The sequence below is a fragment of the Ictalurus punctatus genome, chromosome 23 (assembly GCF_001660625.3).
Source record: "Ictalurus punctatus breed USDA103 chromosome 23, Coco_2.0, whole genome shotgun sequence".
Classification (NCBI taxonomy): Eukaryota; Metazoa; Chordata; class Actinopteri; order Siluriformes; family Ictaluridae; genus Ictalurus; species Ictalurus punctatus.
Window position 1 is genome coordinate 18,087,010 of NC_030438.2, and position 16,042 is coordinate 18,103,051.

The window sequence follows — 16,042 nt, forward strand, 5'->3', positions numbered from 1 at the left end:
CATTTGTCTGTATTGTATGTTCTTATAATTTATTTAGGGTATAATATACTGTATATACAGTATATCTTTCTTATATTTGTTTTTGGGGGGGATGGGACATCCATCTTGGATGTATGCGATGTTTAATGGCTTAATTACATAACATCATAATGTGGTATGTAATGAAATAACAGAGTACATAACCCAAAAGTATTGTACAGGAACTCAATATAAACCAATAATATAATATATAACCCAATTTAAACTGATAGTATTCTATATTAACCAATATAAATCAATAATATAGTATATAAACCAATAATATAATATATAGCCCAATTTAAACTGATAGTATTCTATATTAACCAATATAAATCAATAATATAGTATATAAACCAATAATATAATATATAGCCCAATTTAAACTGATAGTATTCTATATTAACCAATATAAATCAATAATATAGTATATAAACCAATAATATAATATATAGCCCAATTTAAACCGATAGTATTCTATATTAACCAGTATAAATCAATAATATAGTATATAAACCAATAATATAATATATAGCCCAATTTAAACCAATAGTATTATATTAACCAGTATAAATCAATAATATAGTTTATAAACCAATATTATATATAATCCAATAATAGTGTACATAACCCACAAGTATTGTACAGAATATAACCAATATAAGCCAATAATATGATGTATAACCCAATTTAAACTAATAGTATTCTATACTAACCAATGTAAATCAATAATATAGTATATAAACCAATATTGTGTATATAACCCCATGGATTGTACAGTATATAAACCAATATAAATCAATAATATAGTGTATATAAACCAATATTTTTGTAATTGAGACAGGGTATGGGTGAGCAGTTGAGCGTTAATAACCCAACAGTGGCAGATTTGATAAGTGCTGGAATTTGATCTCTCAACATAACGATCACGAGCCCAAAGCCTTAATCACTGAGCCATGACTGCCACATTAAGCTCCACACACTTAGCTTTTGAGCTGTTTTGCGTAACTCTCAAAACCTACTACACTTAACTACATTTAATACACTTCTCATAAAACTCGCAGCAGATTATATCCAAACCGAGATTGATAAAAGTAGTCACCTTGTCACTAAATATAATATGCTAAGGGTGCATATATGGGCTATGTGGTAAGAAGGGTCCACAATGTTCCACAAGAATATCATTGTGACTAAACATGGCCAACATCAACTTTCAGCAGGCAGTTACACAATCATCATCAAACTGTGAATGGTATCCCTGCTGGCTGTCGTCCTATGAAGCTGAAATGTTGCATTCTGGATCTAATGAACTTTAGAAACATTTTATCTAGAGGCAGCGTTATGTCTTTTTTTAAAAAAGATTGTCCTCTATTTGGGTGTAGGCTCAAGTGCTTGGGCCCAGATCATTGCTGTTTGCGTCTTTATTAACGTTTGCCTCTGCTCCTTGTAATTGCTCTTGAACTGTCAGCCCCGTTGCCTTCCACCAATCATTACACCATCTTGGCCTTTTTAGCAAGACCGAACAAAGAAGCATGACACTGGATTGTAAATGAAGAAACCAGTCGTTGAATACCGACATTATGTAGCTACCCAATCCCCACAGCTCTGCTACATAAGCTGAACAAGGCTAGCTAACTGTGCCAAAGAAACCGATACTATCAGGACAGTCTACAGTGGAAAAGAGGCTGCACTATACAGTTGGGACAGAAGATTTTAAATTGAGGTAAGGGTATAGTGTTAACGCACATGGTAAGACTTTGGGGTTTGTTTACGTCTGTTTTCAAATGTGAAAACGCATCGCACGTTCTCTGGAGAAAGAAAAAAAAAGGAAGATGATGGAATATCAATGCAAGTCGATAGGGGTCTGGGAAGGGATCTAACATCGATATCTATGAATTATCTATGTATAATATGAACTGGGAAGGTGCATGGGGTTTGCAGGACTTGAGCTGAAAAGGAAGTACCTCATCAAATAAATTCCTGATCAATAAACCGGACATAAAATCATTGGAATGGCTTTGAAGCAGGTGAAAGGGTTTCAGCCAAGGGCATATTATGTTCAAATGATACGGACCGAAAGTCAGACTGCTTTTTGTTGCATCACGTAAAGCCAAAATAATTCATATCCCTGCACATCCATGGTGACCCCAATCTCATGCAAATCTCCCTGCAATTGGTTTGCACACACAAGCTGTGCATAAATAAGTAAATCAAGGCTGACTGGCTGCTCTGCTGGGCATCATAGCGCTTGACTTGCTTGTTTGTTTTTCTGTTTGTTTGGGGTTTTTTTTTAAATGAAAACATACCAATATGGTGGCAGCTTGGCGACAGTCACAACCGGCGAGCCGCTCGGTACCATATAACGCCACAGGAATCCTAATTTAAATCTCTTCTGGCTAAATCCGTTAGCCGAGTGTTATTACGTCGTCCTGTTGCTTAATGTCTGAAAAGAGACGCTGCATAAAAAATTTCTACACAGGTGAAAAGTAATGCCTTAAAAGGAGATTACTGTATCATGCACTTATTAATCATATACAGTACATATCCTATGAATGGACCGTAACCTCACCGTTGACCAAATGAAATACGTTTCTGTCTATTACCATTTATTTGTTCTTTTTATTTTTCTTTATTGTTTTAAACCCGATCGAGTTCTCTAACCCAGTGTTTGTATCTGGCTCTGATTTATTACATAAATTTGTCAATTTTCGAAATGTTTCCACTTTGCTACGATATTTTTGTTTACACTACAAGCAAATCCCCATGCTGTTATCAGGTACAGTTACATCCCACTCAGCTATATATATTATAAAGCAGGCCAATTTACAAACAAATAACATAAAAGTTCTATGTAGAACCATCACCGCAGTGTCTCCTTATCGGAAACGGTTCCAAATAGAACGCTTTAGGAGTCATAGGACTTCCTAGGTTGCTTTCCACAGGACCTTCTTTGCTTGTAAAATAGGAAAACAGTTTGTTCTATGGTTCTACATGGAAAAGAAAAGAAAAGAAATGGCCATAGACCAAACGTGTATATCGAGAAGTTTCCTTAGAACCAATCACATGGTGGATGTTCCACTAGGAAGCTACTGCTCTACTAAGAACACAAATCAGACATTAATACTAGCATTCGTATGTGCTTTTCACTTGCATAATGTAAAGTTCACAGCGATTAGCTTTCATCCATCATGGCTGCATACTACAGAGCCAGAGAAACTGAAGGACAAGACGCGGGACAAAAGCGATGCCAATTTGAGTCATGATTCATTCTGGGAAAACTCTGAAATCTCACCACAAAATCTCAGCGTGATTTATGGAGCTGTGATCAAAGGTTCGTGTTGGGATGCGGAAAGCGAAAACCGATCCAAGATTATCACTCGACCTCAAAGACGTTTTCATACACACCACTGCAGTCCTTTCTTCAGCTCATATTAATTGATTGTAAGCTTTGTAGCACTGGGAGCCTGATCCTGTTCTTCCTCTCCAAAATCTTTCTCTTTTTTTCCCCTTTTTTTTCCCCCTAGAGACTGCAGTCTTAATTGGAAATCTGAGATGGATTGAGCTGACAAAGACAGTTGTATAACATTTCCTAAGAAGCTAACATTCATAAATCATCATAACCGTGCTGAGAATTCTTTGTAATTTAATAACAGGGCTTAAAAAGCATTGTATAAACATGGATTTAAAGAAAAAAAAAGAAAAAAGAACACATAAAGAACCGATAACAGGACGTGATAATAGGAACGGACTTTTTTTTTCCGTGGATGTTCGAGATTAAATGTGACTCTAAATGGATAAAAAGTACGACTTGTCATTCTTTAATAAATAAATTGCAATTGTTGGAAAATTGCTGTCCTGTGAACGGAATAAAACACTTAAGAGTGTGCTCTTATAGGAACATAATCTCCTTCTGCGTGACAAAAGCAGCTCCGCTTCATAACACCACCCTGCTGTTAATTCTTTTCACGACATGCCCTGTCATGTGTTATTCCTTACTTATAAAAAGCTTATAAAAAAAGTAATTGCTACCAAATTACAAAGAATTATAAGTACAATTAGAAAAATATAGAAATATCTCCCTAACCCATAACCTTCTCATGAATTTTACACAAGTATTGCAACAACAAGGGGCTAGATTACATGTTTACAAAATGCCCATTTGAGGTTGAGCGCTAATCTTGGATCGGCTTTTGTTTTTTTTTCGCCTCCCAACACGAACCTTTGATCACAGCTCCATAAATCACGCTGGGATTTTGTGGTTAGATTTCACGGTTTCCCAGAATGAATCATGACACGAATTGGCATCGCTTTCGTCCTTGGTCTTCAGGATAGTTTCTTTGTCTCGGAGTATTTTTCAGTAATGCTACATGAAAAGCTAATTGCTGATGATTAGCTTTAAGCAAATGAGATCAGGCTAACGTCATTCGGTTTTCCCTGTCGAGTCCCAGTTTATTGGGAGAAACCTGTACTTATTATATTTATAAACTTGCACTAGTGTTTAAAGTAGAAACCTGTTCATTAACTTTAGAATATTCACACAAATATTCTCTAGTATTTTGAAGTAAAAAAGTAAGTGAATTTTTTGTATTAAAATTAGAATTCAGGACACCCATTTTATTTCTCTTCATTTGTATGAACCAGAAACGGTCCATTGTTTGAACCGGTTTAAATATTTCATGGGGTCCTTTTTTTTTTTTTTCATTAAAGTGATTCGAATGTATTAATTATGTATTGAATGTATAAATTAGACTGAGATAATTGGTTTTGGGATCCATTCGATTTGGTATGGATTTAATAGTTTCAATAGAAACCTAAAAGATGACTGGAAGTAACTTGTTTTGCGGACATTCCACAACATTAAATGTAACTGTAAATAGATAAACAGTACGGTGGTGGTGTTTAATAAATTAAAAATTGTAATCTTAGGCAAATTCCTGTGGTATAAGAGGAATAAAACACTGTGATGTGCTGTTATAGGAAAATAATCAGCCTTCGTGGTGGTAACAGTAACTCCACTTCATAACATCACCCCGTCGTTGATTATTTTCCTATAACAGCACACCTCCAAGTGTTTTATTCCTTCCTGAATCAATATAGTTGAAATACACATAGCTACAGTTGATTAAACTGGTAGCCTTAACCTCTAACCCACCGCCTTCTCATCACATAACCTCTGAGCTGCAAGTGCTCCAGAGTCCAGGTTGAACGGATCTGATCGTTTCACTAACTGCAATATGCATGAAGGAAAACATCACCAACAAGGATTCTTACATTTTGCGAACAACAAACCTAAAGTGAGAATGGCTGAGACGCTCGATTCTTTCCAAATGTCATTTTGAAGAACAATGTGTGAAATCCATGCTTTCCCACCTCCACAAAAACCTCAAAAGAAACCCCCCCAAAAAAGATGATTGATGACAATATGGCATTAAAGACGTGCAAAATAGGTTGGCAGATGATTGCTACTGTGCTGCCATTGTCCTCTTGAGCAATGCATGTAACTCCAAGATAAATTGGCTGCTACATGGTTTTGAGTTAAGGAATGAGGACAAAAAATTAATAAAACAATAACCCTGGTGAAAAACAAAAAAAAATGTTGCAATCAAGGGTATCAAATGTTCGCATTTACAGTTACTAGGTTCCACAGGGATGATGGGATCCAGTGGTCCCATGGTAGCCGAAGAACCCAACTCTGGTGTTGAATGTCCAGAATACATCACGGTTTGATTTCCCCTGATGAATCAATTGTGTTTGAGCAAAAAAAATCTCAGAGCTGCACTGATCAGATTTAAGCTTCACTCTAGAGTTGTGCATGAGAGGGTTTTTTTTTTTTTTTTTCTTTCTTAAATCCCACATCCGCCTGCTCCTGTAGCTATTTCTGTTCCTGCCAGCCCACAGTATTTTCTAATGGACTCAGTTGGTACAGTTACCCAAAATCTATCCAAATAAAACATTTAAGACTATTAAATGCTTTAATTAACACACAAACACAAACAACCGGAGGTTAACTTAGGTTATACCAAACCTTATACCATATACTTTTGAATTAATGACAAGCTGTGATTTTTATTTTGTCTTATTAACGTAAAGAGAGAGAGGAAAAGAGAGTCTGGAAAGGGAACAACACACACACACACACACACACACACACACACACACACACACACACACACACACAAGTATTTGGACACCTGGCCAATCGCACCCATATGTGCTTTCTGAACATTCCATTCCAGATTTATTCCCCCTTGCTGTTATAATAACTTCCACTCTTCTGGGAAGCCTTTCCAGTAGAATTTGGAGCATGGCTGTCTGGATTTGTGTTTATTCAGCCACAAGAGCATTAGTGAGGTCAGGCACTGATGTCGGGTTGGTAGGCCTGGCACACAGTCAATGTTCCTATTCATCCTGAAGGTGTTCAGTGGGGTTGAAGTCAGGGCTCTGTGCAGGCCACTCAACTTCTTTGGTCTCCAAACTTGGCAAACCACGTCTTCATGGACCTCACTGTGTGCACAGGGCATTGTCATGATGGAACAGGTTTTTGGCTCAGCCCCTTACTTCCAGTGAAGGGAACTTTTAATTCTACAGCATACAAAGACACTCTAGACAATCATGTGCTTCCAACATTGTTGCAACAGTTTGGGAAGGCCAACATATGGGTGTGATAGTCAGGTGTCCACATACTTTCGGCCATATAGCGCATCATTTATGAAGGTGTCCCGTGTCACCACTTTGTAACTTTTGGTACGTTTTCCACCACAGGAACACGAGTCTTCTGGAATATGAGTTTGTACTTTCTGGTTTCTCTGTGAGGAAACAAGTAATAACAGGAACTAACTTGTTTTTTGTGGATGTTCCCCAACATTAAATGTAACTATAAATGGTTAAAAAGTATGACGTGTTATTCATTAAGAAATTGGAAATAGTAATTGACAAAGAAAGAGGAATAAAATACTTTGGGACCACACCACTGGTGATGGTTATTGAACTATAACATGTATATTCATTACGTATTAAAGTATTACAGATTTTATGGTAATATTTTGCACACAAAAAGACAATACTATATAATCTTAGAAACATTATTAATGCCTAACCAAGACGGGCGTACTTTTTAATACACAAGAAAGACAAAAAGGGGTTAATTTTAGTGGTATTAATTTGTAAGACAACACTGCCATCTTCCCTCTACACATCTCTGGCGTTTGTTACAAACATGGCCGCCTGTGAAATGCACAAAATTCACGAAGGGCGGGATAACTGTCAATCATTTGTTGAACCAGCCAATCAGCACACGACGATCACCTGCCAATCAGGCGCGCGCTGTCAGTCTAATGCGCTTAGCCCCGCCCACCAGGCGAATTTTGACTGTAAACATCCCGCTGATTTTGAAAGCGTCGCTGAAGCGGGAGGAAGAAAAGCGGGCGCCATTTTGGTTCGATTCAATGAGAGGGACGAGGAAGGAGGGAAACAAGTTGTAAACTTCTCTTTGGGCTGGGAAGGGAGAGCTTCTCCCACTCCGGACTAGAACGGAAAAAAAACATTGTTGGATGGTGAGTTTATGCGTGTCCGAGTTCGCAAATGATTAAAAATTAAATAAAATAAGGTTAGAGTTTTAGTCATTTTTACGAGCACTTGCTAGCTGCACAGTTGCACAGCTAACAAGGCTAATATCTTCACAAGCTAGCATATCGTAGCAGCTAACATGCGATTTTTTAAAAATGCTAACCTAGCTTCATGTTTTGTTGGTCCAGAACAGCATATATCATATCTACAGCGTATTTATAATTAATTTCCAAATAATTTGTGCATGTTTTACTGTTTTTGTAAAAAAAAAAAAAAAAAAAGCTAACGGATGCTAACGACATGTTATTGGTTGCTAGCTAGCCAATATGCTAACCTGTCGACCTGTTTTCCTGCTATAGCCTAGCTGTTTCTGTTGACTTCTTACAAAGTAGCTAATTTTGCTAGCTTATTTTGAATGCTAGCCTGTTTTCCTAGACAATTTTGAAAAAAAGCCCCCTCACTCCCGCTTTTTGTTTACAACTTGTTTTAAAGACGCTTTGTCTTTAATTTGTTTGAGATAATTCGCTTGTTGGAGTTTGCAACTGGTACTAGCTAGCTAGCTAGCTAGGGGAGCTAACGTTAAAAAGTATTTTTGTGTTTTTGTTACATTGTTTTGGTGTGTTCTTTGTCATTATTATTATTATTATTATTATTATTATTATTATTATTATTGTTGTTGTTGTAAAATGGGAATGCAACAAATGATCCTTACTTATAATAATTACTTTGTCTACTTTGAGCTTTAATAACACATCTGTCCAGTCTGAGACTTGAAGGGGGAAAAAAAGTGAAATATTGCTATGATTATTATTTGTATTGTGTGTTTACAGTTATATGTGCCTTTGCATCCAGGTGTAGCTGACCCTTACACACTTTGAGCAAACCCAGGGGCAATGTTTTACGCCCACTTCGTCCTCAGCAAGCGAGGGCCGCTGGCCAAGATCTGGCTGGCGGCCCATTGGGACAAGAAGCTGACGAAAGCCCACGTGTTTGAGTGCAACCTGGAGAGCAGTGTGGAGAGCATCATTTCACCCAAGGTGATTGATTACACACGCGTACATTCGGACGTTTCGTGTACACGGTTGTCGCGCCAAAATAGGCGGTGTCCTCGTTCCTGAAATAATCCTCTCGAATAGGTTTTTCTGTCGAAGGAAACGGAGAGCTTCTCGAGTTAGTCAGTTGACCTAGCTGACATTTGACAGATACACTAGCAGTCAAAACTTTGGAGACTGAACCGTTTCTCACGATCATAAAAAGCTTTTGACCTGAATGTGTATGATTTTAAATGTTTGAAATCGGTGTCGTAGACAAAAATATCATCGTGCCGACATATTTGTTTCTTTCGTTAGAAAACTAACATTTTATTTACAAAAAAAAATTTGTTTAAATGGACGACTCGGAGAGAAATATTCCAAAAAGCAGCCGGTAAAAGTCCAGCATAGGTGTGAACTCCTTTAATACTGTTTAAAAACCATCTCGGAGATTTGTCGAGAAAACGGCAAGAATACATTTCTGGAAATTCTAAACAAAATGGGATTCTACTTTGAAGATATTTGGCTGTGTTTTTGTGCGTTTATATAACAAAAACCAGAAGCAATAAGATCGAGTCTTGTAATTATTATCGTTGTTTCTTCGAGAGAGATTTCTGACAACAAATTGTCCATAAAAGATTCTGATACCGTTTCCTTTCCTTCACGGTATGTTTGTGCTCGTTTAGTAAAGTCAAGGCCACACACTGTCATGATGGTGTAATATCTCGAAGGAACAATTACGATTGTTGTATCACACATGGAATAGAGACCGTTTTTCTAAATCAGTCACCTTTTTATTTTTGCAGGTGAAAATGGCTCTGCGCACATCTGGCCACCTGCTCCTAGGGGTGGTGAGGATCTACCACAGGAAGGCCAAGTATCTGCTTGCTGACTGTAACGAGGCGTTTATAAAGATCAAAATGGCTTTCCGACCAGGTAACGACGAGCCCGCAGCGTTCGCGTTTCGTATTATCCAAAGCACGGTTTGAGCTCTTGCTGTAATCTTGAATTTAAATGTCGGTGCCGTTCTTAAAAAGCTTGCATTTTAATTCGTTTTGAAATGTCTGCGCCTCAGGGGTCGTGGATCTGCCCGAAGATAATCGCGAGGCTGCTTACAACGCCATCACCCTGCCCGAGGAGTTTCACGACTTTGATCAGCCGCTGCCAGATCTCGAGTGAGTTCGGGTTTTAAACCGCAGGCCGATTCGGCGTAAGATTAAGCACGGACAAGGCGGGATGTAAAGTAAAACACAATAACAAAGGATGCGTTTGCTTCGGGGTAGCAGTTTCAGATTTCACCTCGCTCCGAGTTCAGCTGGGACTGAGGTCTTCAATCTTGGCTGAAAGCGTAACGATTTGAAAACCAAGCTCGGTAGACTTGGAATAAAAATGCTAAAACATGTTCCCGTTTGATTACAGATAAGACTATAGACCCTCAGTCAGGGTGAACTTTACCCTCACAAATTTACAAACCTGGGTAGGGTGAGCCAACCGAGAGCGAGTGGATGTGCTGCAGTCTGTTCTGGTAAAAGGAATAATAATAGTAATAATTTTTATTATTTATTATTATTAATAATAATAATAATAATAATAATATACATTTATGTATTTTATTTATTTATGTGAATGAAATATTGAGGTGTGACTGTTGCTTTAGCTGTAGGGTCCCTATAAAAGACTAATAAAGTGAAGTCTAAGTCTGTGTTAGTAATCATACCGATGGCGTATCAGTATTAAGAGCAAACAAATAAAAAATACTCGAAAGGTTGCCCAATAAATGGATGAATAATTGACAATGGAATCTTTTAAACCTGATGAACTTTAACGTCGTACCGCTCACTGACCAAAAGAGGCAACTAAAGGCACCGTGAGCAAGTCCATCTTATTCGTTTTCAGGTTACGGTTAACGTGTGCGAACAGAGAAGTTCATGTTGCGTACACGCTTAATTCGAAATCCTTTCGGTCGCCGAACATCATCCTGTGTAAAACTGGATATCGCGTATTAAGGAGTATTTCGTTGACGTTGGGTAACTCGCGGTTTCTTTTTCCTCCAGCGATATAGATGTAGCACAGCAGTTCACGCTGAACCAGAGTCGAGTAGAGGAGATCACCATGAGGGAGGAGGTGGGGAACATAAGCCTGATGAACGACGACCACTTTGGTAAGAATGAATTCAAGCAAATTAGACACGGCGCCTGGTGTACCTATTCCGACGAATAATGAATTCAGCCTCGCTAAAGCACTTTGAGTTGTGTTGCTTATTTATTATTTGTATTTGACCTCCTGTAACCCGCTGTTTGTTAACGACAGGCGATTTTGGCATCGAGGACCGGGAGATCCTTAGGGAGGAGACTGCCTTTGAGGACACCGCCTTTATACACGGATCCTCAGCGTCCAACCTCCTGCTGGAGGCGGAGCCTGGCCCCGCCCACCTTCCCGACAAGTCGACTAACCTGGACTACGACGACTTCGGAGATAACAACCTGGAGAACAGCGACGGTGGGATACTCGGTAAGGACGATAACATTACCGATTCATTAAACATTTTAGCACTTGCTTGTTTCATTTACTTAAGTACTTGGTTTGTTTTTGCATCTTTCCAGTGGATAAGCTCTTGAGCGGTGATGGTGGCGGGGGGATATTCGACGACCCTCCAGCCATCACCGACAGCGTCATGATGCCCCCAGTCCACGGAGTCGACGACGATGACGATTACGACCAACTTTCACGTAAGCGACTTAATTATCGCAGCTCTTCTCCGTATGCTGGACGCACGTACGGCGGTGTAGGGTTGAGAACGCGGACAGTACAAGATATTACGTGAGAAACCAAACACAACGATGGTGTGCTATTATAATATTCAATAACAGGGTGATACGTAGTTGAGTATTTTTCTCTAACAACAAACTGTTTTATTCTACTTGCACTACAGTAATTTGTCTGAGCTTATATTTTCTTTATCCGTTTATTGTTACGTTTAATGTTGTGGAACAGGTTATTTGCTGAAATTACTTACTTTACTGTTAGTATAGAAACGCTAAAAAGAAAGTGATTCATTCTAGAAAATCACTTTCTGACCATCCAAGCAAAGGAATAGATTAAAGTTCAGCGGAAAGCCGCAACATAATGTTTTTCAGACTGTAATCTTCATTTCGTGATTGGTCACAGCGTCCCCTAATTAAAAAAATATATATATACCTTTATCTTTTCTCTCTCTTATCCTGCTGTGTGTAATGGTTCCGTCAGCGGCCGGAGCTCCGGACAGCCCCGATTCGTGTCCGGTTGAGGCTCTACCCAACACTACAGACCAGACGGAGCAAACCACGTTGGTGCCCAATGAGGAGGAAGCGTTTGCTCTCGAGCCCATCGACATCACCGGTAAAGAAACGAACAAAACAGAAGTGATGTTTTGTTAGGGACGCTGCTACTAGAATGTTGTTTAAAAAAAAAAAAAAAAAATTCCCCCAGAGATACCATTTTTTCTCTTTCTAAGATAGACGTGGTGTGTAAACGACGAGCGGTGGTTTTCTGTCTTTAGTGAAAGAGACCAAGGCGAAGAGAAAGAGGAAGCTGATCGTGGACAGCCTGAAAGAGCTCGACAGCAAGACCATCCGCGCTCAGCTGAGCGATTACTCCGACATCGTGACTACACTGGATCTGGCCCCGCCCACCAAGAAGCTGATGATGTGGAAGGAGACGGGAGGCGTGGAGAAGCTCTTCTCTCTGCCTGCCCAGCCACTCTGGAACAGCAGACTGCTCAAGGTGCGCCTTTGACAGGGGGTTTACTTTACTGCGTAAAAGGTTAAACGCAAGGCTAGTACATCTATGCGGAACTGCCAAGCGGGGAAAGGAAGCGTGCCGCTATAATATCAGCTCCAGAGTGTTCATCTCTGAGACTAGATCGTTAAAATAGTTTTGAAAGATGTCGCTCGGCTGCTTTTCGCTTTCACGTCAATACAATCGACAGTACGCCTGGCTACGTTTTTAAAACGGATTTAATTCACAACAAGGAGAGACGTTCAAAAGCGCTGAAGCATGCTTTCAAATCAATTTTTCAGTAAGTGATACAAATCTGTACAATCTTCCACAGACAAGTTCACAGCAAAATATACTTACTTTGTTTATTATTTATTTATTTTTAACATTTCACGTATTGCTTTTTTATACCCATGCCCCTGTTTGATGGAGCTGTTTAGAAAGACTGAAAGCTCGGGGCTTTCCAATGTTCACTTCAGTCGGACGTCATTCTGACCAAGTATAAACGGCTCCTATAAAAGCCTGTTCCTAGTGCAGGTTAAAAGGACGCAGGTCCAAGCACCACATGCCATCCATGCCCTGTTACTCTTTCATTTCATGATTACCCCCCCCACCCCCCCGGGTTTGAGCTTTACTGGTTGTCAAATTATTACCCACTTGTGCTTAGCTCCTAGATGGAGAGAACTTTATTGATCCCCAAGGGGAAATTTGGTGACTTTCATTGGCAGTTCAAGTCGTGGAAAACCGCAAAATGGACCGAGATGTGATTCTACGCACTTCACTTTTATAGCCTGTATTTATCTGCTAACGTGCTTGAAACAAATCCTGTTCAGATTAAGTGTTTGTCCATTGAAGGTTTATTAGACAATATCCGTTTGCTGGATCATGCACTCCAGGACCTTTCCTAACATTTTAAAATTAAAAGCCGCCAGAGGCTTAAATCCCGATCCGTCACGTGCGAGTGCTGTGTTTAGAGGTACGATGGTGCGAGTTGCTCACTGGCTGTGTGTGTGTGTGTGTGTGTGTGCGCGCGCTAGATGTTCACACGCTGCCTGACCCCGCTGGTGCCAGACGAGATGAGGAAGAGGAGGAAGGGTGGAGAGGCTGACAGCCTGGAGGAGTTCCTGAAGGAGCTGGAGAATCCCGAGGTTCCCCGTGAGGAACAGCTGGGCCACAGGGCCGACATCATCGGTAAGGAGTTTTCCATTAGACGACGCAGTGCAGTATAGTTTTCTGACGAGGTCACATCAAAATCAGCAGCGTCTTCATCTCAGGACCATTTTGGGTCAGCTTTACTCAGTTATTCTCCTCAGCTTTTTTAATCAGACTGTGTGTCTTTTTTTTTTGTTGTTGTTTTTGTTTGTTTTTTTGGTGTCTCGAATAGATCAAACCATCGTCGAGGAGCCTAGCATGCTGCAGACCTCGTCTGTGGAGGGCAGCAGAACCGCACTGGACGAGACCCTGATGCCTCCTCCTTCACGGCAGCGCGGAGTCAAACGCAAGTCCCAGGAGCCCGAAGCCGCTCTGCCTGTGAGTCTCGCGCATGGTTTCTCCTTCGCTACTTTAATTTTGCTATGATTTTGCTCCACGAACGTGACGAGAAACCGTGTTTCTCTCATAGACGATGAGCATACTGGATCAGTCCGTGCCTCCGCCAATGGAGCAGTCGCTGTTATCCCAGCAGCTGGACATGCCACAGGTTGACCTTCCTCCAGAGGACAGCGCTAACCTGTCCAGACTCGTGCCCGAGCTCGACCTGCTGGGAGAGAAGAGCAAGGACAAGGAGGACAGCGAGGAGGACGAGGAGGTGAGCACCGACATCCACCCACTTAGGGTTTCGTTATATATTTAAATTATCGCCTTATTCCGTAGAAACGTTGATTGAAATGTTCAGATATGGCTGCCCAGTAGAGATCTTATTTTAGCTGAGAAGAAGAGTGATAACGGACTGTAATGGTTTGCTTCATAAAGGAGGGTGATGGACAAGGTGGAGACCAGGACCAAGAGGAGAGACGGTGGAACAAGAGAACCCAGCAGATGCTGCACGGACTTCAGGTACGGATCTCGCACTGCCTCAGAACGGTTAATCCGGTTCTGGTCGCACCTCGCATCGTAAAAAGGATCATGTGATCATTGAGAACATTTGAAATAAAGATTGTTCATTTAAGAACAAAACGTTTTTACACTCGATTTAAAGTCATATACCGGTAAAGACGGCGACACGGAATATTTTAACCGAATGATTTGATGTTTAATTTTGATTATAATAATTAATATATACATATAATAGTGGGAAGAAAATCTAAACATCTGCCAGTCAAAAGTTTTGGGTGACGTATCTGATTGGACGGAGGGAAAAAAATGTACACAGAGCACTGAAATAAGCAGAAATCTTATTGTATGATGTAATTCATCTGAGCTTTTGAGTCTGGTTTGCTATTTAAACATTATATTCGCTTTTAAATAAAATCAAAAAGCTTATCTTTGTTTCTTGGAATTGAATCTTTAAGGGCTCGAGCACTTTCCTTTTTTTTTTTTTTTAATTTTTTTTTTTTTTAATATAAATTTAAGCTACGTTTAATAATAGCATTTTCCCGGTATTTTGCAAATTTCAGTTTTGGTCTGTGTGAAATCCTCCCTGATTCAGACTCTTAGCAAACGGATCAACAGGTGTGAAAGCACCCTTTTGACCCAGTAACGGAAAACGAAACCATGCTTGTGAGGTTACCGTACGTCGTCTTATTTCTAGCTGAAGAGTTTTTGACGATTCCGTCGTACGTCGGCGTGTCTTGAGGTCCGATCTTGTGTTTTTCAGCGTGTGGTGGCGAAGACCGGAGCCCAGTCCATCAGCCTGCTGGAGCTTTGCAGAAACAACAACAGGAAACAAGCCGCCGCCAAGTTCTACAGCTTCCTCGTCCTGAAGAAACAGCAAGCAGTGGATCTGTCCCAAGCCGAGCCTTACAGCGACATCGTCGCCACACCCGGGCCGCGATTCCACATTGTATAGACGCTCGTTCTTCTGTTTTTAGCTTGTATTTAACACTTTTTATCGTTTCTCAGTCTTTTGTACCTATATCTTGGGCTTGTTTTGGACCAACTTTGTATTTTTGTTTGTGTTTTGTTTGGCTGTTTTTTTTTTTTTGTTGTTGTTTTTTTTTTTTTTTTTGGAGGAACAGGAGCAGTTGGTTGATCATGTTGAAAATTTCGCTCCATGCCCAGTTTGCATGTCAGCCCCTTTTATACTCCCGTAACCTCAGTACCAGACTTTTGCACCCTCATTTCTTTCTTTTTTTTTCCCCACAAATTGTTTTATCGTTATGGTTTTACCCAACTAGATTTTACATCGAGATACTTCGTAGAGTAGCCGTATACAGTTTTACGTTTTTGGTAATATCACATTTGAGAGACAAAAGGTTTATTTTTGGAAGTCTGGTGTATTTCTCGAATAATGCAAAAGCTCTGCATTTTGTATCTCTTTTAACAATGGTTATTAAAGGTTTATTAAAACAGATTTTGTTGCTAATTATTTGTGGATGTTGACATTTTTTTTTTCCTGCTGGGGAATGGATTAGTGTCATTTCATAAATTACGTAATGTGCAAAATTATTAAATATGATCATGTTCACTATTTAGTTCACTAGTAAAATAAAACTCGTTTCCATATTTGATCT

At 39.8% G+C, this 16,042-nt stretch overlaps 1 protein-coding gene across 2 annotated transcripts; it reads left to right on the forward strand.

Moving 5' to 3' along the window:
• The first annotated feature begins 7,404 nt into the window (after nucleotides 1–7,404).
• On the forward strand, nucleotides 7,405–15,882 carry rad21a (RAD21 cohesin complex component a). 2 transcript variants are annotated; one of them, XM_017453740.3, is made up of 14 exons: nucleotides 7,405–7,571; nucleotides 8,437–8,621; nucleotides 9,422–9,551; nucleotides 9,691–9,790; nucleotides 10,670–10,776; nucleotides 10,926–11,126; nucleotides 11,219–11,344; nucleotides 11,862–11,993; nucleotides 12,154–12,377; nucleotides 13,409–13,562; nucleotides 13,756–13,901; nucleotides 13,993–14,178; nucleotides 14,343–14,426; nucleotides 15,187–15,882. In XM_017453740.3, exons 2-14 carry the CDS (start codon nucleotides 8,478–8,480, stop codon nucleotides 15,376–15,378), a joined length of 1,926 nt encoding a protein of 641 aa, XP_017309229.2. In that variant the 5' UTR covers nucleotides 7,405–7,571; nucleotides 8,437–8,477; the 3' UTR covers nucleotides 15,379–15,882. The 2 variants fall into 2 exon arrangements, with proteins under 2 accessions (XP_017309229.2, XP_017309230.2); XM_017453741.3 differs by having other exon boundaries at nucleotides 7,420–7,571; nucleotides 8,415–8,621.
• The last annotated feature ends 160 nt before the right edge of the window (nucleotides 15,883–16,042 follow it).